A 24,856-nucleotide genomic window follows, 5' to 3' on the forward strand; every position below is an offset into this window, starting at 1 on the left:
AATGCACTCTTTTCTTCACTTCCATCCTTTAGCCTTTACGGATCCACAGTATTTATCCCATGCCCTTTTGATTTTTCACTGTTTTCATCACCACTTCTGAAAGGGCATTCCAGGCATCCACTACCCTGTCAGTGGAGAAATATTTTCTGACTTTTATTCTGAGGCGGCGTCCTTGGTTTCATTTCTTGACCCCTAGTTCTACTGATGGCTTTCCAAAATAAAAGGTTTGATGTTCGCACATTATTAAAACCTTTTAGATATCTGAAGGTCTGTATCATATCACCCCTGCACCTCCTGTCTTCCAGGGTATACATATTCATATCATTCAGTGTCTCATCATAGGTGTTCTGATACTGACCCCCTCATCATTTTGGTAGCCCTTTTCTGGACCAAGGACTCGTACAAGGGCATTACTACCTCTGTTTTCTTACTGGTTATTTTTCTCTATGCAGCCCAGCATTCTTCTGGCTTTAGCTATTGCCTTGTCACATTGCCATCTTCAGATTCCCAGAAACTTATCACCCCAAGATCCTGCTCTTGGTGCACATCAGCCTCACCCCCAATCTCATTCTGCTCTTTTGGATTACTGCATCCCAAATGCATGACTCTGTACTTTTTGGCATTGAATCCCGCTGCCAAATCTTCAACTGCTCTTCAAGCCTTCGTAAATCACTTTTCATTCTCTACTCTTCAGGCACGTCCACTCTGTTGCAAATCTTGGTATCATCTGTAAATAGACAAACTTTTACCTTCTATCCCTTCCGCAGTGTTGCTCACAAAGATAATGAACCAATACCGATCCCTGTGGCACGCCACTTAACACGGCTCTATTCAGAGTAGGTTCCGTTTACTATTACATGCTGTCTCCTTTCATTCAACCTGTTTGTAATTCACTTCACCACCTTTGTGCTCACTCTGAAGCTTCTCATTTTGTTCACAAGCCTCCTATATGGAACCATATCAAAAGCTTTGCTGAAATCCAAATAGATGACAAGTGCTCTTTCTTGATCCAATTCTCTAGTCACCCAATCAAAAAAATCAATCAGATTTGTCTGATAGGACCTTCCTCTGAATCCGTGCTGCTTTGGGTCCAGCAATTTCCGAATTGTAGATAGTTCAGTATCCTTCCTTTCAGCAGCATCTCCATTAATTTTCACATCACCGAAGTGTATACAAGCATTCACCAGTCAATTATAAGTAGAGATTTTTTTGAGTAATTTTTCATAGGTTCTTTACTTGCCTGTTGTATTTTGGTTTACCACTAAAATACTGCCAGTCAGGCCATTCCCCAGAATCTGTGGTTAAGGAAACTGCTGTGGAAGGTCATTGTGAGGACTAAGATGGCTTTAAAAAGACTATAGAGTTCTCAGACCAATGGGGAACTTTTTTTCCTCCATGCTAAGCGCTTTCAGTGGTATAAAACGCAGCACGTCACCCTGCTAACATCTCTACAGTAAAGCATGGTGGTGGCATTATGTTGTAGGGATGCTGTGCAGCAGCAGGTACAGGGATGAAGGAAAAGATAGATGGTGCAAGGTACACAAACAGAAAGGAAGGCGATCTATAAAAGCCGTCAGGTTGGGAATGATGTAATTGTAAACACATCTGGTGTCTATTACATCATTCCCAACCTGGTGCAAGGTACAGCCAGATCCTGAAGGGAAGACCTGTTAGTCATATCCCTGGGACTAGGGAGAAGATAAACCTTTCAGCAGGATATGTATTGAACCTATGTACAAATCAAAAGCAATAAAGTAGCTCAGCAGGATGTTAATGCTCTCAACTGGCCCATTCAAAGACCCTACCCTTAATCCAATAGAACATCTGTGGCAAGATTTGAAGGTGGTAGTCTACGTATGATCCCCATCCGACTTGAAAGAGCTTGAGCTCTATCAAGAAAAATGGACAAAAACTGTATGATCCTGCTGTGCAATGACCAAATGACTTGAGTACTGCTGCGAAAGGGGCCTCCACTAACAATGGTGAAGATTTGTGCAGTCAACTTACTTTTCTTTTTGATCTTTGGGAATATTTCTATAATTTTTCTTGCATGATGAAACTGTAGCATGTTATGGAGATCAGTGAGACTCCTATTTTAATGCCTTTTTTAGGACAGCAGAATGTGAAAAAGTGTGTGAAGAATTTTGTAAGGCTTTGTAACTTAAATGGTGGTCTATGGGTGTGCTTAATTATGTTCAGTTTTACATGGGAACCATTTTCATTGGTATCTTTTGAACTTCTGTACATTTCGGAAGTGAGTTGGGTGTTTCTCTGCTAGTGATATTTTATTTTATTTTTTGAAAAGTGCAGGTTGAGCACTTCTCATTGGCTGGATGGAACAGCTGCAGAAGTTTGAATCATTTTTCCCCATCTATAGGTCAAAAGCTTACATTAACCTAGAAGGGAGCAAGGCTTTGAAAGGATAGGCTCCTTCCTTTAAGTCAGGGGTCGGGAACCCATGGCTCGTGAGCCAGATATGGCTCTCTTGAGGGCTGCATCTGGCTCGCAGACAAGTGTCGCCACACTTTCCAGTCCCCCGCTGACCCAGCTGCTTCCCGGTCCTCCTCCGCCCGGGCTTAAAATGCTGTCAGCCCGGGCGGAATGCGGCAGAATAGCTGGAGTCGGCAGCACCGGCATGCTCTCTTCTTCCCGCCCCCCCCCCTCCCTGCGGCCCGGAAGAGGAAGTGGAGAGCATCGGGTGCGTGCACGGCAAGAAGAAGTGAATGAGCTAGTGTGGTCTGCGTCGGTCCGACGGAAAGAAGACTGCAGCGCGGCTCGGAAGAAAATGAGCTTCAACCGCGGCTGATGGGACTCCTCCTCCGCGAGGGCTGAAAATGAAGGAGGTTAGCGTTGGGAGGAGGCTGCTGCTGCCGCGAGTTCCCGGGGTGGGGGAGAGAGTGAATGAGCAAGCAAGCATGTGTGTTTGAGATCCTGTGCGTGTGAGTGAGAGATTGCATGTATGTGAATGATTGAGAGCCTGTATATGTGAAAGAGAGTATGTCTGTGATTGAGAGCCTGCCTGTGAGAGAGAGAGCATGAATGTAAGTTTATCATTGGGAACCTGTATGTGTAAGTTTGTGATTGAAAACCTGTTTGTGTGAAAGAGTATGTGTGTATGATTGAGATCCTTTGTGTGTGAGAAATCGTGTATGTATGATTAAGAGCCTGTGTGTATAAGTAAGAGAGATCATGTGTGTCTGTGTGTGATTGAGAGCTGATTTAGGTGAGGGAGCATGTGAGTATGTGATTGAGAGCCTGTGTGTAAATGAGAGGACATGTTTGTAAGCATGTGATTGAAAGCCTGTGTGTAAGCGTGAAAAGATAGACAGCATGTGTGTAAATGTGTAATTAAGAGCCTGTATAAGTGAGAGAAAAAAACGTGTATATGTGAGTACTGAGAGCATGTGTGTATAGGTGTGTCATTGAGAGCCAGTGTGAGAGAGCGCTGGTATGTGACTGAGAGGAGAAAGTTCCAAGCAAACCACCCCGCCTCCTGCTAATTAGAACAATCTCAGGACACCTGGATATCAAATGTTCCCAGGTATGCAGAGCAAAAAAATTTTTGTATCCTTATTTTTCATTACTGGGTCTTTGTGTCTGCTATTTTGCAATATTTTGTTAGTATCTGGAAATGTTTTATATGAGTTTTTAATTATTGGATATTCCACTCATCAGCTGTTTCGAAATATGTTCTTTTTGTTAGTACAGTTTTACTGCTGATTTTATATTTCTTGATTTGTTTTATAAGGATGGGTGATGTTTCTTTTTTCCTTTGTTACACTGCATACAGAGACTCTGGCTTGTTGCAGTTTCCAATTCAGTTTTTTCTGCATGCTTCTTGTTATGCGTTTTGGTCTCTTTATTCTATGTTAAGTGAGGGACAGCACGTGATTCAGGTGAGGTTTTCTGCTGGCGTGTAGTTTCTGTGTAGGACTCTATAGCAGCCTGACTTGGTCCGTTTTCCTAATAGGAGATGTATTGGTGTGTTAAGGCCTGCTGTAATATTTTCAGAGACTTATTGTACTTTAAAAGTGCGATCTTACATAAAATGCACACATTTACTTGTATTTAGTTTTAAACATATTGTATGGCTCTCATGGAATTACATTTTAAAATGTGGCGTTCATGGCGCTCTCAGCCAAAAAGGTTCCTGACCCCTGCTTTAAGTAGTGCATTATGTGCACACATTGCACAACTTTATTGGGTATACTTGAGGCTCTTCATTTTCAATTTTTTTTAATGGGAATTTGATTTAAAAAAATCAGTGTGAAAAACTTCTGTCTCTTAATGATACAGAAACTTTTTTTCTTGTAGTAAGTAAGGTGAGGACAAGGATTAGGGATAATTCTGGGAATGGGGTCAAATGTGTGTTGAGAACACCCCCAAAACAAGCATAGGAATTTTTGGGTGTAAATCAGTTTCAAGTAAATGGCTTTGTATTTCTTACCATAGCTCCATAAACCAATAGAATAATTACTCTCACTGCTGTAGATTTTAAATATCCTCCAGAGATCAGTACTAATTAAAGAATTTTACTTAGTTGGACATAGTATTAGTCCAAGAAACAGACTTTAGGAAATTGGATGGGAGACTTCTGAGAAGGTTTTAACTATTTAGCCTCAATTTGGGTTTGCAAAAAGCAAGGGAGATAGTTAGTCATATCTTTGACAAAATCAAATGTGATCCTAATTAAAGTTACACAGCTTACTAAAGGTAATGACATTACTATTAATTTCTTAAAGGTATAAATGCTTCCTTAAAGATAATTTGCAGTAGCTGATGTCTTTTGCTGTGGGCTGCATTTATTCTAGGCAGGGATTGCAGTCTTGCAGTTGGTCCAGAGTTAGGTATCTATGATTTAGGAGAGAGGCAACTTTTCTTGCACCAAGAACCAAGAAATCAGAATGCACAGTACCAGACTTTCACTTTTTCTAAAGATGGTGTCGCAGGAGAGGGAGGCCTCTCTTCCAACAGCTTTCTTCCACCATTTCTTTCTATCCTGCTCCCAGTAGTCTCTCTCTTTCTCGCTCTGTTGCCCAACCCTGTCCCTACCAATCTCTCAATCTGTTCCCACATGTCTATCTCAATCACTCTACCCTGCCCCCCTGAGTGTTTCAATTTTCTCATCCTGTTCTCACAGGACAAGCAGGATGGTAGTCCTCACATATGGGTGACATCACAGGATGGAGCCCAATCACGGAAAACATCTGTCAAAGTTTCCAGAACTTTGGCCCCTACTGGACATGCCCAGCATGGCACTAACCCTGCAGCTAGCAGGGGTCCCCCTTCAGTCATCTTTTTTTCTGCGCAGCAGTAGCCTCGTGGTAAAGGAACTCTGAAGAGATTCCTGACAGGAATTTTCCTCACGGAATTACTAAAAGTTAAATTACCCCACAGGACAAAAAAGTTAGAGGTCCCTCCTCTTAACTTTTTTCAGTCCGCGGTACTCGGGTAAGTTTTTACCCGTTTCCCGTCGATTACTGTCTAGTTTGGCCTTCGCGGCCTCCTGGCCGTCGACCGTACCACGGCTCGATTCTTTTCCATGGCCATGGCGTCGGGATTTTGTCAGTGCCCGGAGTGTACCCGCATCATGTCTATCACAGACCCCCATAAAGTCTGTATAATGTGTCTAGGACGTGAGCACGATGTCTTGACCTGCACCAAATGTGCCCTAATGACACCGAAGGGTTGCAAGGCCAGAATGGAGAAGATGGAACTTCTCTTCCGTGCTCAAACTCTGACTCCATCGACGTCGTCGGAACCGGCACCGTCAACTTAGCGTCAACATTGACCGGTGACTGACTGGCATTGACGACTTCTCGGCCATCGACACCCTCTATTCCCCCTCAGGATCGAGGGGATCGCAGGAAGAAACATCGCCATGGACACCATAAGACTCTGCTATCGAGGGAGCGAAATCATGACCTCGCCATCATCCGAGCCGCTGTCGAAGAAATCCCGTCCAGGAAAGGCACAGACCATTCCTGCAACTGGGTCACAGAGGCGACTCCGCCTTTAACGGTGGTCCCTCCGGCTATGCCTCTGCCTCCTTCTTCTGTTCCAGAGCTGGAGCTGCTTGCTCCAGGTCTCTGAGAAGAACTGGACCGGGATGGTTCAGGAGGCCATCGACAAGGCGATGCAATGTCTTCAGGTTCCTCGGGCACTGACACCGGCACCGCCTCTGGAACCGATCTACCCGATTCTAGCAGCGCTGGCACCGCTGCTATCCAGGATGGAAGCGCTTATGGCTGCTTTTCCACCGATGGATCCCGGGTCTCCGATGGCTCCAATGCCCTCCCCACTGACTGTGCATCATTGGGAGGAGAAACACCATTTCGCATCCCTCCATTGGGAGTTCTGCCTCGGCCATCGATGCCAATACGTCCCTCGCCACCGACCCATCCGGCGCCACAGAATCATCAATCTGTGCCTTCGATAATTCCTCAGTTTCCTTTGGAGCCTAGACCGGGTCCTTCAGGTATCCAACCACCCTGTCCCCCTCTAGTTCCTAGAGGGACGGGTGTGAATTCTTATGATTCCTGGGGCGATGATACCTCAACAGACACCGATGATTTACCTTCACCTACTGAGAGTAGAAAGTGTTCTCCCCCAGTGGACCTTTCCTTTATAAAATTTGTGAAGGAAATGTCTGAATTGGTTCCCTTTCAATTACAGACAGAACAGGATGATAGGCACCAGATGATGGAGTTGCTCCAATTCCTGGATGTGCCCCTAAGGTAATCACCTCTATTCCCATTCATCAGGTCCTTCTCTATCTCCTCAAGAAGAACTGGGAACATCCTGGATCAATTGCTCCAGTACACAAGAAAGCTGACACCTATTTGGTACAGTCGGCCCCAGGTTTTCAAAAATCACTGCTTGATCACCACTCTGTGGCAGAGTCTGCACAAAAGAGGGCAAAAAGGTCAAAGCCTCACTCTTCTGTTCCTCCTGGAAAGGAACAGAAGTTCCTAGATAACATTGGTCGCCGAGTATTCCAAGGAGCCAAGCTCATCTCCAGAATTACCGCCTATTCAGCTTTATATGACCCAATATAACAGGGTCATTTTCAAGCAGATACAGGATTTCTCAGACTCCCTGCCTCAGCAATTTCAAGAACAATTACAAACCCTAGTAAACAAGGGTTTTGAGGCAGGCAAGCATGAGATTAGAATATTTTATGACATTTTTGACAGCTTTACCAGAGTGTCTACAGCTGCTATTTTGGCAAGACTGTGGGCCTGGCTCAAGTCTTCTGACCTATGCCCAGAAGTACAAGACCGGTTATCCGACCTACCTTGTATTGGAGATAATCTGTTTGGTGAACAGTTTCAACAGATAAAGGATCATCATGAGATCCTAAGACAGCTCTCTTTCGGGCCGATACATTAAGGACGCGTAAGAGAGAGTGCGGCAGTGCCGGGCGCACCCTCGTTTGCTGCGCGCATATTTTGGTTCACATACCGCTCGATTCAGTGTTCAAATTAGACACAAATCCAAGTGGCGTCCAAAGCGTGTCAATGAAGCGGTAGGTGTGCGCAGTCCATCTTACTGTATACAGCGATATACAGCGCCTATACAGTATCCAGGGTGCGCTAGTACCTGCCATTTGAAATGCCATTCCACCAGGTAGGTGAGTGGTTCTTTCCTACAGAGGTCGCGGCTTGGACATCCAGCCAGGCGCTCAGAACTCAGAAATTGCCAAGTAAACTGATTGTCAGGGGAAGCTCTTCAGTACGTTTCCTGTTCCCAGGCTCACTTCCTGCAAACTCCTACCTGAGCAGAAGCCCCTGCAAACATGTCTTGCACTGTTTTTTCCCCTGAGCGCCCGGCTGGACGTTCAAGCCGTGACCTCGGAAGTCCAGCTGGGCGCTCAAGGCAGCGGGAAGGTCCATGAACGCACGCCGCAACTTGAACTCCCTGCTGGATGTCCGAGATCGCAGCGTAAGGAATGTAGGGGTTAGGGCCTGATGCAGGAGCTCATTCCCACTGCAAGTCAGCGGTGACAAGGAGCCCAGACCCACGAGAATGCCAGAGGAGCCCCCGGAAACGGTGTCCGTTCTTCTGTACAGAAACCAAACACTACGGAACCGAAGTGGTGCCAGGTTGGGTTACTTTTGTCCCCCTTGTGCGAGAAGCATTTTGTTCTGTGGGTTGGTTTGGGACTGGGCGGCTAAGTTCTAGTAGTCCTCTTTGTTGCTGGCATGTGGTGCTTTTTTTTTCTTTGCTGCGGGCAACTCAACCAGTAGTCAGTGACTCTTCGAGCGGTAGCATAAACTGCAGCGCGACAGAATGGATTCATATTCAGAGAACTGCTGCTGGGCTTCAGCCGGGCACTCAAGGCAGCGGGAAGCTGACTGAACACCACACTAATGCCAGGGTCAGGGTAGGCGGTAAATATGCAGGTTAAAGATGCGGCAAATAAGTTGGTTAAAAAGGCGATAATCTGGGTGCACGTTACTGTATCGGAGGGAATAGCTAAATCGATCATTAACATAACATATATACATGTGGCGGGCGGAGACGGATACGTGTCCATTTCGGCAAGCGGTAAGGACGCGTAAAACCGGATACTGAATTGCGGGTTCGCCTTACGCGTCCAAATTGTGCGTCCAAAGCGGGTTAGAAACAGGGTAACCGAGGCCGCGCTTTACTGTATCGGCCTGTTTGCCTTCTGGCTTCTCCTCAAAACAGCCCTTTAGAAAGGACTCTAAGAAGTCTTTCTTCCGCCACCAACCAGATCTCGTGCCATGAGACCTTATCAAAAACTGCAGTCTCGTCAAGCCTGTAAGCAAAAACCACAAGTAGCTCCTCAACAAGGACCTGCTTCAGGTTTTTGACTTTCACCTAGAGAGCAGCAGCCAGATCCCTCTGTTGCACATACCAGTGGGAGGTCGATTGTGCCACTTCCACAACATGTGGCATTCAATCACATCTGACCAATGGGTATTGGCAGTCATTGCTGAGGGTTTACCATCTGGACTTTCTCGCCCTGCCACCGGACTCCTTACCTCTACAGACGTGGAGAACATCCGAACACTCCTTTCTTCTGGATGAAGAGGTTTCCCTTCTCCAGTCAAGAGCAATAGAACCCGTTCTATTGCCTAGGGTCTATTCCCAGTACTTTCTAATCCCCCAAAAATCGGGAGCCGTCCATCCTATCCTGAACCTACAGGCCCTCAACAAGTACCTTCATCGAGAAAAGTTCAAGTTAAATTAGAAAGACAGCTAATCATAAATGGTAACCACACCCATTCCCCATTTAAAGTATATGATTGAACTATGTAACCGTATAATAATGGCACCCTATGGATAATTGAGAAACCACATATTTGTGCCTAACTGTAAACCGTTGTGATGGTGCTCTACTATACGACGGTATAGAAAAGTTTTAAATAAATAAATAAGATGGTCACCTTGGGATCATTTCTACCTCTTCTACAAAGAGAGGAGACTGGCTCTGCTCTCTGGACCTCCAGGACGCAGACACTCATATTGTGATAAGTCCAGCTCATCCGCAAGTACCTGAGGTTCCTGGTAGGCCCCAAGCACTATCAATACAGAGTGCTTCCATTCAGCCTGGCGTCTGCACTACGAGTCTTTAAAAAATGCCTCGTAGTAGTCGCAGCCTTCTTCAGGACACAAGGTGTTCACGTCTACCCCTATCTGGACGACTGGTTAATCAGGGCTCCCACTCAGCAAGCTGCTCTGTCGTCTCTCAATCTAACCTTACACACTAATTTAGTTAGGATTTCTTGTCAATTACAACAAATACTACTTAGTCCCATCTCAAACCTTGTCGTTCATTGGGGCAGACTTGGATAACTTACAGGCAAAGGCTTTTCTGCCTTGACAACGAGCACTGACTCTTGTATCTCTTGCTCACTAGCTGCAGTCTCAGCACTCTGCAACTGCATGCCAATTTCTCGTTGTCCTGGGACACATGGCGTCCTCAGCCCATGTCACACCAATGGCCCGCTTGGCCATGAGACTCATGCACTGGACTCTGAGATCTCAATGGACTCAAGCTATTCAGCCTCTGTCGGCCATTGTCCACGTCACAGACTCACTCAGTCTCTCTCGCCTGGTGGAAAAATCAGACCAATCTCCTCCAGGGATTGCCCTTTCAGGCTCCAGACGCTCTATTAATTCTCACCACTGATGCTTCCAACCTCGGCTGGGGAGCCCACGTGGCCGATCTGCAGACACAAGGATCTTGGTCTCCAGAGGAAGCCAAACACCAAATAAATTTCCTGGAACTTCGAGCAATCAGATATGCTCTTACGGCTTTTCAGGATCGCCTCTCAAATAGTTATCCTGATTCAGATGGACAACCATGTGGTACATCAACAAGCAGGGAGGCACAGGCTCCTTCCTTTTGTGTCAGGAAGCTGCGCAGATTTGGGTGGAAGCGCTCCCATTCAATGTACCTCAGGGCCACCTACTTTCCGGGCGTGGACAATGTGCTGGCAGATAAGCTGAGTCGTGTCTTTCAACCGTACAAGTGGTCTCTCAACCCCTAGGTAGCGAACTCCATCTTCCAGCAATGGGGATATCCTCGGATTGACCTCTTTTGCGTCCTCACCAAACCTTAAAGTGGAGAACTACTGCTCTCATTCGCAGCAAACACTCTCAACCCAGAGACGCATTCTCCCTCTCATGGGCAACCGGTCGGCTCTACACATTCCCTCCACTTCCTCTTCTCTCGAAGACTCTCGTGAAGATACATCAGGACAAGGGAACCATGATCCTGATAGCACCTCACTGGTCAAGCCAAGTGTGGTTTCCAGTACTTCAGGGTCTCTCCATCCGCAGGCACATTCCCTTGGGAAAGGACCCGCTTCCGATCACTCAGAACGACGGGAGCCTACGCCATCCCAATCTTCACGCCTTGTCCGTGACTGCATGGATGTTGAAAGGTTAATCCTTCAACCTCTTAACCTTTCTGAACCAGTTTCCCGTGTCTTGATTGCTTCACGGAAGCCTTCCACGAGAAAAGCTTACTCTTACAAATGGAACAGGTTTGTCATGGTGCTCTTCCCAGTCCCTTGACCCCTTTACCTGTCCAGTTACCAAGTTTTTAGACTATCTCTGGCATTTATCAGTCAGGTCTAAAAACTTCTTCCATCAGAATGCATGTCAGTGCGGTAGCCGCCTTCCATAAAGGTGTTGGGGTTGTTCCTACATCAGTACAACCCCTTGTAACACGCTTTTTGAAGGGCTTGCTCCATATCAAGCCTCCATTACGTCCTCCGGCCCCTTCTTGGGACCTTAATCTGGTTCTGGGTCGGCTCATGAAACCACCATGCGAGCCTCTTCACTCTTGTGAACTTCGATATCTCACATGGAAAGTGATTTTCGTTTTGGCAATCACGTCATCTCGCAGAGTTAGTGAATTGCAGGCTTTAGTTACTTATCCATCTTGCACTAAACTTCTGCAGGACCGGGCGGTACTCCGCACTCGCCCGAAATTCTTACCTAAGGTAGTTTCGGAGTTTCATCTCAATCAATCCATCATACTACCTACCTTTTTTCCCAGGCCCCATGCAAACCCAGGAGATCAGGCTCTGCATACCCTTGACTGTAAGTGGGCTCTAGCATTTTACCTAGATCGTACAGCCACCCACAGGGAAAACACTCAATTGTTCGTCTCTTTCCACCCTAACAAGTTAGGGAAGCCTGTGGCTAGACACTCTCTCCTCTTGGTTGGCGGACGGCATATCCTTCTCCTACCAGCAAGCGGGCATTCCACTACAAGACCGTGTTAAAGCACACTCTGTGAGGGCCATGGCGACTTCAGTAGCACACCTACGATCGGTGCCGCTTCCTGACATTTGCAGGGCTGCGGCTTGGAGTTCTCTCCACACCTTTGCAGCCCACTATTGCTTGGACAAAGCTGGAAGACAAGATTCCATCTTCGGCCAATCTGTCCTTCGTAACCTATTTACAACGTGACGTACCAACACCCTTACGCCTGACCGGTGGGGTTCAGGATGCCCTCTACCAAATTCCACCCTGTTGTGCCTGTTGCATGCCTTTTGGGTACATTTGGTGCATGTTCAGACATCCTCAGCTCGGTACTCACCCATATGTGAGGACTACCATCTTACTTGTCCTGTGAGAAAGCAAATGTTGCCTGTAACAGGTGTTCTCACAGGACAGCAAGATGTTAGTCCTCACGAAACCTGCCCGCTGCCCCGCGGTGTTGGGTTCGTAACGTTTTGTTTTATTTTTCGGTACTGCCTGTAGCTTTCAAACAAGACTGAAGGGGGGCCCCTGCTGGCTGCAGGGTTCGTGCCATGCTGGGGATGCCCATTAGGGGCCAGTCAAAGTTCTGGAAACTTTGACAGAAGTTTTCTGTGATTGGGCTCCATCCTGTGATGTCACCCATATGTGACGACTAACATCCTGCTGTCCTGTGAGAACACCTGTTACAGGTAAGCAACATTTGCTTTACCAATCGTGCAATAAATTCCCTACTCTGTACCTACCAATCTCTCCCTCAATTCAGTCTTGTCCCCAATCAGTAGCCTACTAAGAGAGGGTGATCCGCCCTGGGTAACGGGGAAGGGGTGCCATTGCCGCCAGCAGGATGGCCCTGTGGCAGCGCAGAAAAGTGAGGTGCTGTTGGGGGTTCCCACTCCCCGTCAGCAAAAGTGAGTATCTGCGGTGCTGCCAGCGTTTCCTCTGAGCTGCAGGAGAAGTGGCCCTGCTCTGCAGCCAGTGACTGAAAGAGGTCCAAAATGTGTGTGAAAGCAAGAGACTGACCCTCTGAGAGTGAGTGCCTGTGTATTAGTAGGGGGCGCATGTGTGAGTGGGAGTGCACTTGTGCCTGTATGTGTGTGTGAGGGAGAGGTTAAATCTTGTTCTCCTCCAATATAAGTCAGTCTCAGGATGACTAGAAATCGAAAGTTCCCAAGTATGGAAAGTGGGAGACTATTTTTTTTTGTCCTTGTTTTAATTATTGGAGCTGATGTGTCTATTTTGAAATATTTTATTAGTGTTATATTTTTACTATGGTTTTACTATTCTGAATGATTTATATTTCTTGACTTTGTTTTGAGGAATAGTGATCTGCCTTTCCATTGTTGCAGTGCATAAGAATCTGGCTTGTGGTTTCCAATTCAGTTTTTGTCTGCATATGTTTGTGTTAGTGTGTGTGAGTGACATTGAAGGAAGTGTCTCACACACGTGCACACACTCCTGTCTCTCATAAAGTGTGTGTGTGAAAGATAAGCATATTGTGTGCATGCATGCCCCCAGTCTACGACTATCTTAGGATATACCTCTTTCCAGATCATTTATAAATACCATATATTAAAACAAAATTAGTTCAAGTACAGATTCCTGAGGCACTCCACTTTTCACTGTTTTCAACTGTGAAAACAGACTATTTAAGCCTTGTTTCATGTCTCTGAACTGATTTGCAATCTACAAAAGGTAATCTCCTCCTATCCCATGACTCTTTCAAATTTCTGTAGAAGTATCTCATGAGGGACTTGTCAAATACCTTCTGAAAATCCAAATACACCACATCTGTACCTTTATTTACCCCTTCAAAAAATGTAGCAAATTTGTGAGGTAAGACTTACCTTGGGGAAAATCCATGCTGGCTCTGGCCCATTAAATCATGTCTATCTATATGTTCAGTGTGTTTACGTTTCCACTATTTTTCCTGGCACTGAAGTCAGCTCTCCCATCTAGTTTCCTGGATGACCTCTCGAACTTATGTTTATATATCGGGGTTACATTGGCCACATTTTAGCCTTAGGTACAACTGATGATTTTGATAGGCTACAAATTACTTGTAATAGGTCTGAAATTTCATTTTTGAGTTCTTTCAAAACCCGGGATGTATACCATCCAGTACAGGTTATTTAAGAACATAATGTAAAAATTATTATACTGGGTCAGACCAAGAGTCTATCAAGCCTAGTATTCTGTATCCAACAGTGGCCATTCCAAGTCATAAGCACCTGCCAAGTACCAAACATTAAATAAATCTCAAGCTACTGTTGCTTATTAATTAATAGCAGTTTATGGATTTTTCCTTTAGGAACTTATCCAAACCTTGTTTAAACCCAGTGACACTAACTCCTGTAACCACATCCTCTGGTAATGAATTCCAGAGCTTAACTAAGAGCTGAGTGAGAATTTTCTTCGATTCGTTTTAACTGAGCTACTTGCTGAATTCATAGAGTGCCCCCCTTAGTCCTTCTATTATCTGAGAGCAAATAACCGATTAACATTAACTTAAAGTCCTTTCATGATTTTGTAGACCTCTACCAAATCATGAAGAGAATCAGTTTGGAGAAGAGATGACCTTCATTCGTCTCTTCTCCAGACTGAACAGCCCTAACTTCCTTAGCCTTACCTCATAGGGTAGCTGTTCCATGCCCCTTATTTTGGTCGCCCTTCTCTGCTCTTAATCCAGTCCATCTATATCTTTTTTTGAGATGTGGTAACCAGAATTGCACATAGTATTCAAGATGCGGTCGCACCAAGGAGCTATACAGAGGCATGATGACATCCATCCTTGCCGTTCCCTTCTTAATTCCTAACATTGTTTGCTTTTTTGATCGCCATAGCACACTGAGCTGACTATTTCAATGTGTTATTCACTATGATGCCTAGATCTTTCCTGGGTGGTAACTCCTAAGATAGAACCAAACATTATGCAATTACAGTTTGGGTAATTTTTCCCTATATGCATCAGTTTGCACTTGTCCATGTTAAATTTCATCTTCCATTTGGAAGCCCATTCTTCCAGTCTTACAAGGTCCTCCTGCAATTTATCACAATCTACTTGAGATTTCACTACTCTGCATAATTTTGTCATCTATAAATTTGATCGCTACCCCTTTCCTGATCATTTAACCAGTGCTTTTTAATATATTTATAAAGTCCAGATCCCTGAGACATCCACTGTCTACCTTTATCGACTGTGAAAACAGACCCATTTAATCCTGTGTCCTGACTTTTAACCAGTTTGCAATCCACAAAAGGACATAGCCTCTTATCCTATGACGTTTTAGTGTTCTTAGCCTCTTGTCGAATGCTTTCTGAAAATCCAAATATACCACATCATATCCTTATTCACCCCTTCAAAAAAATGTTGGTTTGTGAGGCAAGACTTCCCTTGGGTAAATCCATGCTGGCTGTGTCCCATTATGCCATGTCTGTTCATGTGATTTTTATTCTTTATAAGTTTCACTGAAGTCAGGCTCACTGGATTTCCCCTGCAGCCCATTTTAAATGTTACATTGGCCATCTTCCAATCTTCAGGTACACAGATGATAGGTTTCAAATTAATTGAAATAGGTCTGAAATGTCATTTTTTTAGTTCTTTCAGAACCCTGCGGTGTGTGCCATCCGTTCCAGGTGATTTACAAGCCTCAGTTTGTCGATCTGGCCTACCACATCTTCCAGGTTCACTGTGATTTGATTCAGTTCATTAGAATCATCACCCTTAAACAGTCTCCAGAACAGGGATCTCCCCAACATCGTTTTCAGTAAAGACTGAATCAAGGAAACTGTTTAATCTTTCCGAGATGGCCCTTATCTTCTCTTAAGTGCCCCTTTAACCCCCTCAATCATGTAACTGTCCAACCGACTCCCTTGCAGGCTTTCTACTTTAGATATATTTTAAACATTTTTATTGTGAGTTTTTTCTTCTACGGCCAATTTTTTAAAAAATTTTCTTAGCGTATCTTATCAATGTCTTACATTTAACTTACTAATGCTTAATCCTATTTTCTTCTGATGGATCTTTCTTCTGATTTTTGAATGAAGCTCTTTTGGCTAAAATAGTCTCACCTCACTTTCTAGCCATGCTGGCAATCGTTTGACCTTCTTTTCGTCTTTCTTAATGCAAGTAATACATATGAACTGTGCTACTAGGATGGTATTTAACACTGTCCACAACTGTTGCACAGTTTTTACCTTTGTAGCTCTATCTTTCAATTTTTTTAAACTATATTTCTCATTTTCCCTTTTGAAAGCTTAGTGCTACAGCTGTGGATTTACTTACTGTCCCCCTTCTAGTCATTAATTCAAATTTGATCATATGATCACTATTGCTAAGCAGCCCCACCACAGTTAACTTTCTCACCAAATCCTGTGCTCTATGGAGTATTAGATCGGAAATTGCCGTCAGTTCTTGAACCAATTGCTCCATAAAACCTTTATTCCATTCAGGAACTTTATCTCTCTAGCTTAACATGGCACTGTCTCACCATCTCATCTCATCATCATCAAATTAGGCAATTATGGATCTAAGGAAATTCCCCTTGCTCATGGAGTCCCCCCAAGGCTCCTCCCTATCTTCCACGCTATTTAATATTTACCTGTTACCCCTCTGCCAGCTCCTGTCCAGCCTTAAGATGCCGCACTATTTGTACGCTGGTGATGTACAAATTCTAATTCCAATCACTGATTCCATACCCAAAGCCCTTGATATCTGGCATGCCACACTCAATGCAATCAACAATCTACTTAATTCTATACAACTTGCTCTTAATACTACAAAAACTGAACTCATGGTTATAACTTCTCCCACACCCTCTCATACTACGCCGACAATGCCTATCACATTACCCCACTCCCAATTTTCCCACCAATTACGTGATCTAGGAGTCATACTAGACGACCACATGACATTCAAAAAATATATCAATACATTACTGAAAGAATGTTTTTTCAAGATCCACACAATTAAAAAAACTAAAACCCCTATTACACTTCACTGATTTCCGCACCGTACTCCAAGCCATGGTATTCTCTAAAATTGACTACTGTAATGCTCTGCTATTAGGACTACCTAAAAATGCCATCAATCCGTTACAAATTCTCCAGAACACTGCCGCTCGCATCCTCACCAACACTACGTCAAAGGAGCATATTACACCCATTCTTAAACGATTACATTGGCTACCTATTCACTTTCGCATTCAATATAAGGTTTTAACCCTCATACACAAAGCCCTTCACAAATCAGAAATGAACTGGTTCTCTAACTCCTTACAATTTCATACCTCTAACAGGCCGATCAGAAACCCATACATGGCTACCTTGCAAACCCCTTCACCCCAACTCTTTAAATATACATCCACTAAGGCCCGCGCCCTGTCACTAGCTGGCCCTACCTTATGGAACTCTATGCCTACTGACCTACGACTTGAACAGTCCCCAAAGATCTTCAAAAAAAATCTCAAGACATGGTTATTTACTCAAGCCTACACATGATCCCCTCTGCTCCCTCCTACTTAATTTTACCCATCTTGCAAGCACATTAGACATTATCCTTCACGTTCTCCCTCCTCCATGATGCAAATCTCTAAATCCCCCGGCATGTCCAATCCTTTCGTCTTCCCCCCCTCCCCCCTCCCCCCTCTTTCCCTCTACTTTAAGTTTTTGCCGTTTAAATTACTTAGCTATTCTCAGTGTTAGTTATTTATGTATTAGCTCATAATTATTAACTTGTTATATGTACAACGTTACTTCTTCCCTTAGTTATCTTATACTAGTTCATAATTATTACTACCTTGTTCTATGTACAACGCTCTGACGTTTTGTTTTGTTTTCCTGTAAACCGACGCGATATCCTAGGATGAACGGCGGTATATAAAAACCAATAAATAAATAAATAGTATACACCTATCACTATACTTTTTCCCAACAGTCAAGGGATTTCTACCCATAAAGATTCAATTGTGCATTTAGTCTCATGCAAGATTTTATCCTGTTGGAATCTACCATCCCAGACAGAGCGCCACCCGGCCACCAAGAAGCTGTTTAAAGAGCCACAACCTTAGTAATATTAATATTTTTACATCAGATGTTACCCTAAGATGTTCAGGCATGGCATTTTATCACTCAGGTCTGGTCTCTAACTTCTACAAATTGGGTGCGGTGATAGTAGGGACCTCCAAAAGTCCCTTGTTTACTGATTGACATGCACACAAGGATGACATGGAACTGTCCTATTCAAAATGCCAGACATAACTGGGAGGCTTATTACTGAAAGCAGAATAGCTGTCACAGGTTGGTAGTTGCAGCTAGGGTTTCTGGTCTTTATTGCCAGGTCTTGAAGGAGGGGGAACCCCCAGCCTAGGAGACTGTCACAAACTTTGGGTGAAAGATGCAGTGTGACCTATAGCTGCTGTCCTGAACAGAGTTGAGGGATGGATGCTTTAAAATGTAGTTTTCTGTAGATTACAGGTGGATCTGCATCTACTGTAAAGCTGTGTCCCCCCCCCCCCCCCCCCCCCGAAAAGATTTGCAGAAAATTTTGTAGTGCAGCTGGATTGATTTGGTTAGGGGAGGACTGGTTGTGGTAGAGGTGGGAACATTGGTGATAGATAGCAGATTAAAGGGTGCTGAGAAGATAGAACAAGGACTTGAAAGAGAAGAATGAAGAGCCTTAGTACCACATACTGTTCCTGGTTTAGTCAGATACTTAGTATAAGAATCAGATTAGCATAAAGGTTTTCAAAAGGTAGTGTATACAAATTTTCTTGTTGGTCGTCTTCTACCTTAACATGCCTATATTAATAATAGGTTAATTTTTTCTCTTTGCTGGTGTTGCCCATCAACTAATTAAACTGTTTTTCATACTACTGAAATTATGTAGCTTAGTTATAATGCATTAATGGTTGAACATAAATATAAAATGTTGGCATTTTGAAATATGCTCAAATAGCTACATTGCTGTGTACTTTCTTCTTTCTTTTTTTTTTTTTTCTTTTTTTCTCTCTAAAGATTCTTGGATATCCCAATCGGCTTCCTTTCCCAGGAATCAGAAGCAACCTGGTGTGGATTCCTTATCCCCAGTGGCCTCGCTCCCAAAACAGGTTTTCCAGCCTTCTGCCCAACAGCAGCCTCCTAAACCTATTAAAGTCACTTGTGCAAACTGCAAAAAACCTTTGCAGAAGGGGCAGACTGCATATCAACGAAAAGGATCAGCACACCTTTTTTGTTCCACTACCTGCCTTTCATCATTCTCACACAAACCTGCTCCAAAGAAGCTCTGCACTATGTGTAAAAAGTAAGGACTATACTTTTTAGCTCTCTTGTTAGCTAGATTATTTGTTTCATATGTGTATTTGTGCATATATATATCTTTAACTAAAGTGCTCTAAATACTTTATTTTCCTTGGATTATATTAACTTCAGCATCACTAAGTGATAGTTGAGTGTGAGTGGTTTCAAGGATAGACAAAAGTTAACGTTTGAGGGGTGGGTTTTGTTTTTTTTTAAATGTAGGGTTAGAGTAATGTAGATTTGTTATCACAAGCCACACAGGAGAAGGAACATAAATTAAGTTTTTACAGGGGGAAACAAGTAGAAGATTCCCAGGCACCAGATTGCGCTGGTGACTGAAATTTGGTTTGGTGTGCCTCCTTGGGGCTGTGGAGGCTGCTGCAGCCTGTAAGAATCTAGAGACCAGCTTACAAAAAAAAAAGGGGGGGGGAAGAAGAGGCTTTTAATAGGGCTTCTCTTAGGTATTTATAAACTGTAAATTTAGGGGTTTTTTTCCAGCCAATGTGTGTTTCTGCTGTGCAGGTAGGTACTATAGCTGGGTATCTTTTCCAGTTGAATTAAATACATGTGCAGCTGAGGAGTCAGTTTAGAAAGGCACAAAAACAAAGTGGATGATTCAAGGCAAGCAAGGGGAAGTGTGAGTTTAGGGAAGTGTTATTTCCATTGTTCATCCAATAAATGCCTATTGTAAATATTTTTTTTTCGAATGGGGAGTTTTATTGGTAATTAATTAAACCTAAAATCAGAAGCCCTATTCATAAATCCCAAAAACTCTCCCTTTAAAAATTAGCAAAAAAGGGACCAAACTGAACCTAAAGAAACTAAAAAAGAAAAGCAAGAGTACATTTTTAATAAAATTTTCTTGGCTTCTAAAACTTTAATTGGTGTCCTTGTTTAAAAAAACAAACAAAACCCATCTAATTTTTTCACCCCTTAATAGGGTGTTAAAGAATTGTAGGCATTTTAGTTAAACTAGGTTTTAAATATGCAACTGACATAGTATAGGGATTGAATGAGATTTCTGAGCAAGAAATGTGAGGAAGGAAGAGACCTTGGTAAGTGAGAAGAAGCTGCTTAATATCCAGGCAGACAAACTAAAAATGGACTAAATTGCTGCAGCAATAAAAAAATTTTGTGTATGGTAGGGAAAGAGAAATTGAATTTTTCTCAGAGGACAAGCAGGATGGCAGTCCTCACACATGGATGATATCAGATGAAGCCTGGCACAGAAAACCTATGTCAGTTTCTAGAACCTTGACTGAGCCTCTGTGAGTGTGCTCACTCATGCAATATACCTCTCATCTAGGCAGGGTCCCCTCAATCTCTTCTTTTCCATGGAGCCGTGAGACTCGACTTCTTTCTTCAGTGGCACAACTTTCCAAAGTGCTCTTAACGAATAATTTTTTTTTTGTTCATATGGTTGTGGGGTGTTCCTCCTCCCTCCCTCCCTTCCCCCTTCTCTGGTTAGCATGCTAGCATTCAGCATTTTATGGTTTGTTCATTGCTGATTCTTGGGGCGGCTGTGTACTCAGTGCCTGCCAGCCATTTACGACCGCCACTATTGATTTTGATCTCTTATCCCTTTTGTTTTGAGATGACATTAAGCAGTTCCCCAGGTGTATGAGGACCATATCTATCATGGACCCCCATGATAGATATGTCCTCCACCTTGGGGCATTGTACGATGTCCGGGGATGCATCAAGTGTACCAAGATGACCCTGAAAAGCTGGATCACCTCTTGGGGCCAGAGAAGACTGATGCATTGGCAGCATCTGCACCGAGGGACCATGGAGCTGCACTAACAGACACCAAGCCATCAACATTGGCGACTTTACTGGTTCTGTCTATGTCAGCTGCCAGAGATACTAGACAGACTGTTGTCTGATTTTTTTTTTTTTTTTTCAGATCTAGAATGTCAGGTTTGTCATCCTTGACCTCTGCACTGGGGAAGGACCAATCCAAGCATCAGGGGAGAAGCTGAAGAAGCATCAGCATCTGTGTCTCTGTTGGTGCATGGAGATGCACCAGGTTCTGCTGTAATGCCCCTGAAGTGATTCCATGGAAAGAAGAGCCAATTCTCCCAATGTCAGGTGTATGCCATGGCCTCTGCTGGTCCTGATGCCTGCCTCCCACCCGCCTTCAGGTTCCAGAGAGATTCTGGTTGCTCCTCCTGGATCTCAGCCTGTTCTGGCATCTGCAGTTTTGGAAGAGGACCTGGAGGCACGCTCAGCACGCTACAGAGAAGGCGACGCGTGGCATCTGTGTTGGGACACAGACACCGGCACCATCACTCCTTAATTCACTGCTGGAATCCCTGCACAGGGCTTTGGGATTTGACAAGCATCAGCTGCCCTACCAATAGGTGGTCATCGAATCCTCTCTCAAGAAGGCCAAGTGCTCTCTGACACATTCTTCAGTGCCCCCTGGGGAAAGAACAGAGAGCAATGGATGCTCTTGGGAGGAAGGTATTCCAGTGTGCTATGCTCATTGACCACAAAGCGGCCTACCAGCTTTACATGGGCCAGTGAATGCACGACATCCTGAAGCAGATGCAGGAGGTTGCTTAACTGCTCAGCAGCAGCAAGATATCCTCCTGTCGCTGGTCCATAAGGGTCTGGAGTGTGCAAAATACAGGGTCCGCTTTTCACCTATGTTTTTGAAACTCCATTAAGGGTTTCTGCAGTAGGAATAGGCACCCGCAGACTTGCATGGCTGTGGGCCTTTGATCTCTGGTCGGAGGTGCAGGAAGAACTCTCTGTACCATATACGGGAGGGAATCTTTTCAGAGAGAAGGTGAAGGATGAGGTGACCCAAGTCCGGGATCAGCACACAACACACAGCAGCTCTCCACTTGCACCTAGCCTTCAAGGTTTGGGCCCAGGAAATCTTTTCTTCCCGTAAAGATGTATCCTCCACCTTCTCGCTTCCCTCAGCACCACCAGGCCCCTTGTAGCTGTCCCAGGCAAAAGAGGGCCCCGAAGCCCAGGCCGGCATCTCTCTCAACTCCAGGGATGGGGTTTTGACTAGATCACTGAGAACATAAGCCAGATAACCCGTACCTGCAGCGATGGACCTGCCAGTTGGGAGAATTCTATGGTTCTTTGCAAACAGGTGGCCAAGCATAACCTCTGACCAGAGGGTTTTTTCCATTGTTCACAAGGGGTACAAATTAAACCTATTGGGTGCCCCACCAAATTGCACCCCCCCAAACCCATTCTAGGCCAAGTAGTGCTTCAGGAGGTAAAAATCGCGGAGCTCTCCTCCCTCTTAACCAAGGTGGTCAAGCCCATCCCACCAATACAAAGAGGGTGGGAATTTTACTCCCAGTACTTTCTGATGACAAAGAAAACAGGGGACCCTGTCCTATCCTAGACCGAAGGGCCTTGAACAAGTTCATCAAAAGAGAAGTTAAAGATCACCTTCTTGCAAAAAGGACTGGCTATGCTATCTCGATCTAAAAGATGACTCCACGCACATCGAGATCATCTTCATTAGAAATATCTGATTTATGGTGGGAAAACATTGTCCAGTATCACTTGCTGCTGATTGGGCTTAAGTCAGCCCCATGTGTCAACTACCCCAATTTCCATCTTAGCCCATCATCACAATTGGACTTCATTGGAGTGCTGGTAGACACAGCTCAGGCCAAGGCCTTCCTACCACGGCAACAGGCCATCAACATGATCATTGTGGCAGGAATTCAACAGCCAGCAGTTTTTAGGATGGCACATGTTAAGGCTGCTAGGCCACTTGGCTGCTACAGTACATATCACTCCCTTGGCACGTTTGTTCGTGCGAAAGGCCCAATGGACCTAAGGTCACGGTGGGGATGAGCCACTCAGGATCTACAGGACCGCATCTTAAGTTACCCTGTCCTTCTGGGACTTGTCCTGGCCGCAGGAAATTTTGAATCTCGAAAGGCAGATCCTTCCAAAGTCCTCCCACCAAATTATCCTAACCACAGATGCGTCCTCCCTGGACTGGGTAGCTAAAGTTGGACTCAGCACACAAGGTCTATGGTCCACCCAGGAACGTCTTTGCCAAAACAGTTTCCTGGAGCTCTGGGCAATTGGGTTCGTACTGTGGGCTTTTAGAGATTGGCTGTTCAATAATTGTTCTGATTCAGACAGACAACCAAGTGGCGCTGTGGCATGTCAGCAAGCAGGGAGTTATGGGACTGTACTTTGTGTCAGGAAGTGGCCTAGATTTGGTGACAGACCCTGTCCTACAGGATGGTGCTCAGGGTATGTTCCTGGTTGGCACAGAGAACATAATGGACAGACCAAGTCATGCTTTCAGACCTCATGAATGGATTCTCAACCAAGGGGTTGGGAATTGGATCCTCCTGCCTCTGGGGAAACCCGGATGTGGATCTCTTAGCAGTGCCTTAGAACAGAGAGGTCCCTCTATTCTGCTTCCTGTATAGGACATTCAGCAAATCAGTCCTAGATGTCCTCACTCGCTTTGGCATGATGGTCATTTGTATGTGTATAATTCAGCTCCACTGTTAGCAAAGATTCTTGAAGCTTCGTGAGTGCAAAGGGATTATGATCCTTATAGCTCCTCATTGGCTAAGGCAGGTCTGGTTTCCACTCTCGTGGGAGTTGTCCATCCGGAAACAGATCAGTTTGGGAACTTCCCCAGATCTCATCACTTAGAATTGATGCAGGTTGAGACATCCCAACCTCTAGGCCCTGTCACTCACTCACAGCCTGGAATTTGAGAGGTTAATATTGCAACTGCTCAAAATCTTGAAAGATGTCATGTGTCCTGGTGGCTCCTAGAAAGCTTGCCATTAGAATGTCCTACAGACTGAAGTAGGGGAGGTTTTCCATGTGATATGAGCAGAAGGCCCTAGATACTTTCTCCTACTCCCCACAAAAACTGCTTGACTTCCTTTTAGGCTTGTCAGAAGCTGGCTTGAAGACAAACTCAATTAGTACAATTAGTGCATAGCACCGTAGTATAGATGGTATCCATGCAGTTCAGATTGCAGAGGGAAGTTGGAAAAAGGAGGAAGAAGCACCACTCCCTAAGCTTGCTTACAGGCTTTTTCTGAACAAGGGTTGGGATGAGGAAGGGGAAGGTTAATATGCCACTGGGTGTGGGGGAGAGTGAAGGGAAAGGTGAAGTTTCATAGGGATGGGGAGGAGATTTCAATGGAAAGATAAGGTGATGGTGATGCCAGGGACTGAGGTTGAGGGAAGGTGATGTCGGGGGATAAAAGGGAAAAGGTGATGGGGTGGGGGAGAGAAGGGGATGCCAGTGGGTGAAGACAGTGAGGGGGAGGGCTAGAAGAAAAGGCATGATGGTGGGAGAGGTGCCAGAAGATGGGAAAAAAGGTGGTGCTGCCAGGGGGTGGGTGATACTGTTGGGGTCGGACAACAGATGGAGGGAGAAAGATGATGCCGAGGGAAGGAAGAAGGTGGTGATGCCAGGGGGCTGGAGGAAGAGAGAAGGGAAGAGAAATATGATGGTACTAAGGGATAAAGGGGAAAGGGAAGGTGGTGATGCTAATGGGTTGGAGAGAGGGAAGAGAAAGAGAGTGGAAGTGGTTTAGTGTGCCACAATGAAGGGAACCTCTGTCTTAAAGGATATTAAAAAAAAAATTAAAAAAAAAATGTTGACATAATGAAAGGGTGGATGCAAATTACAAAAAAGGTTTTTCTGACTTGTGAATTTGCCCTCTATCAAATCAGTAAGTTTTCACTTGAATTTGGCATCTGATGTCTTTTCCTCCTTAAAATGATTCTCCTTGGACAAGCAGGATGGTAGTCCTTACAAATGGGTGACATCAGATGGAGCCCGGCACAG

At 44.7% G+C, this 24,856-nt stretch overlaps 1 protein-coding gene across 1 annotated transcript in view; it reads left to right on the forward strand.

The window, feature by feature from the left end:
- Positions 1-24,856, forward strand: part of ZMYM2 (zinc finger MYM-type containing 2) — a 581,711-nt gene that overhangs the window by 86,283 nt on the left and 470,572 nt on the right. The window contains exon 5 of the mRNA XM_029602506.1: positions 18,760-19,045. Coding sequence (XP_029458366.1) covers positions 18,760-19,045 — 286 coding nt within the window. The remainder of the gene's footprint in view (positions 1-18,759; positions 19,046-24,856) is intronic.

Source organism: Rhinatrema bivittatum, chromosome 5 (assembly GCF_901001135.1).
Source record: "Rhinatrema bivittatum chromosome 5, aRhiBiv1.1, whole genome shotgun sequence".
Taxonomy (NCBI): domain Eukaryota; kingdom Metazoa; phylum Chordata; class Amphibia; order Gymnophiona; family Rhinatrematidae; genus Rhinatrema; species Rhinatrema bivittatum.